The 2,164-nt window shown below is 42.4% G+C and overlaps 1 protein-coding gene across 1 annotated transcript in view; it reads left to right on the top strand.

Annotated features, from left to right (window-relative positions):
• Window positions 1-2,164, top strand: part of EVC (EvC ciliary complex subunit 1) — a 50,511-nt gene that overhangs the window by 833 nt on the left and 47,514 nt on the right. The window contains exon 2 of the mRNA XM_014309943.2: window positions 734-840. Within this exon, the coding sequence (XP_014165418.2) occupies window positions 734-840 (107 nt within the window). The remainder of the gene's footprint in view (window positions 1-733; window positions 841-2,164) is intronic.

The following is a 2,164-nucleotide window of genomic DNA, read 5'->3' on the forward strand; positions in this document are numbered from 1 at the left end:
AGCGGGCGTGGGTGCGGAGCCCCGTAATTCCTGCCACACCTCTGCTGGAAAGGATTTCACTACTTCCTTTAAAAAGTTGCTGAAAGAAATGGACTAACTCTAAAAGGAGGCCGGTGAAAGTGTTGAAGTGTTCTGAGTGTTGCCCCCCTGGCCTGTATCTCTAACATTTGTGACCTGCAAGTTGCCTCTCGCAACCACCGATTCGTGTACGAGGCAGTGTTGCTTTTGGGGATAATGGAAGATGTACCTGGTTTGCAGAAGCTTTTCGAGATAATTGAAAATAAACGCTAGTTTTTATCCTAAACCAGTAATTTTATTTCCAAAGTATTTTGCAGACTTTTCCCAAGTTCATGTTACAACACAGCACAGAGTATTAGTACTAACCCACAGCCATAACTTTGCGCTGAGAGTATGCACATGAATATGTAAAGAAATAAAGGAGCCTGAGCACTGCTGACAGTTTGCTTGCTGCCACTTTCTGAAGTGTGTGATTTTGTTAGTAACTTACTTGCTGTTCTCTTTTAAGTACTGTAATTCATATATCTTTTATTTCATAATGTTTGGACTTGAAGATTGCAGAGGCAGCACGCGCCCACCAAACCAGGCAGGCATCCACTACCAGGCAGATAAATTGTCTGAGAATTGTTATTGATTTATGCTCTATTCTCTCATCCCACTTAGAACCAGGTCATGCTGGACTGACTGGATGTAGCAGTGGTTGGTGCTGGCACAGCAGTGGAATTTGGAGTTCTGCAGAGTTCTGCCAGCCTGCAGGTGCAGGGTCTGGTCCAGCTTGGTTTTTCACCACATCTTTTCTCAGCTATAACAGCTCTGCTGCATGTGTGTATCTGCTAGTGTTGATCATCATTAAACACGACATAGGAGACAAAATCTCTAGTTCCCAACTGCTTTTAAGTTGGAGGATTGAAGTTCTGTTTGAAGCCAGACATTAGGCTAGTAATGGAGGCACTTCAAATGCTGGATCAATGCATCCTGTGCAAGTACAAGCTCTTCTGGTTCAATTGCTCATTTTCCATGCCTTAATAGGTATATCTTTAGTGTATTGCCACTACCAACTCAAATGTAGTCATGTGCAATTTTATCCTGTATGTCATATATGTCAGTAGGGAATAGAAGCTGTCAGTTCTCCCTGGTCTGGATTTTCAGATGCATTTAGATGTTTAAATGCTATTAAAATCAGTGCTGCTGCCCTAAAAGGGTTATTTATTTTGAAGGAAAAATAAACTGCTTGCTGGTACATACAGAGCGCCTTGCAGAGTGGGAAGGTTGTATCATGTGGGTCTGCTTTCCCCAATTGAACAGGGCAACCTTAGGCTGTTCCTCCTTCCCACTCTCTGCCCCAGCAATGCTATGGAGAAAGCAGGTGCTGAACTGCACCTATTGCAGCCTTCTGTATCCAAAGTAAAACAGGGACAGCTTTCCTGAATATATGTTCCATCCCAAGCAGCTAAATTATCCTTAGCTTGGAATCTGAAGCAGCTTTAAACACCATGGTAAGCCAACATATTTGTCACTCAGCCTCAGTTAATCTCACTCAGCCTAAATTATAGCCTAAGTTATAATAGTTACAACTATTTTATAGATCACAGCCCGAATCTGTGGGACTTGGATGCATGGAGGATGCATAAGTCCCTTACTTGTGGATTTGTGCACAGGATACACTGGGATAGTTTTAAGAAGAACTCTTTACCATGGTAACAAATAAGTTACAAGATTGCTGAGGGAGATTTGTAGCTGTTCTTTTCTCATCAGTAGATTTTTAGGAACCAGCATCTGCACTTCAGCACATCTAAAAGGCTAACCCAAAAATTTAATCTGAATTATTGCACCATCTAAGATCCAGAGAGGTGACAGAGGCAAGTCATACAGGATTAAGTGTGTTCCAAAGCTGGGCTCTTCTCTGTGTTCTGGGAAAATGGACTGCTTTACATACCAAATGGCCAAATGGGTGAAGGTGAATGAAGGTGAACCTTTCCATAAGAGAATGACATGCGTAGTGGCTGCAGCTGTATCATTAGGCTACATCCAAAAGTAGTCAGTGGATTGAAAACCTGAAAAAGTCATCCATGTAGTGTGGCTGCTATCTTTTCCTTCCCTAAGAAAATAATCCTTGCAGTGCTGTGTTTGGAGGGAGGCACATTAC

This window comes from Geospiza fortis, unplaced genomic scaffold (genome assembly GCF_000277835.1).
Source record: "Geospiza fortis unplaced genomic scaffold, GeoFor_1.0 scaffold666, whole genome shotgun sequence".
Classification (NCBI taxonomy): domain Eukaryota; kingdom Metazoa; phylum Chordata; class Aves; order Passeriformes; family Thraupidae; genus Geospiza; species Geospiza fortis.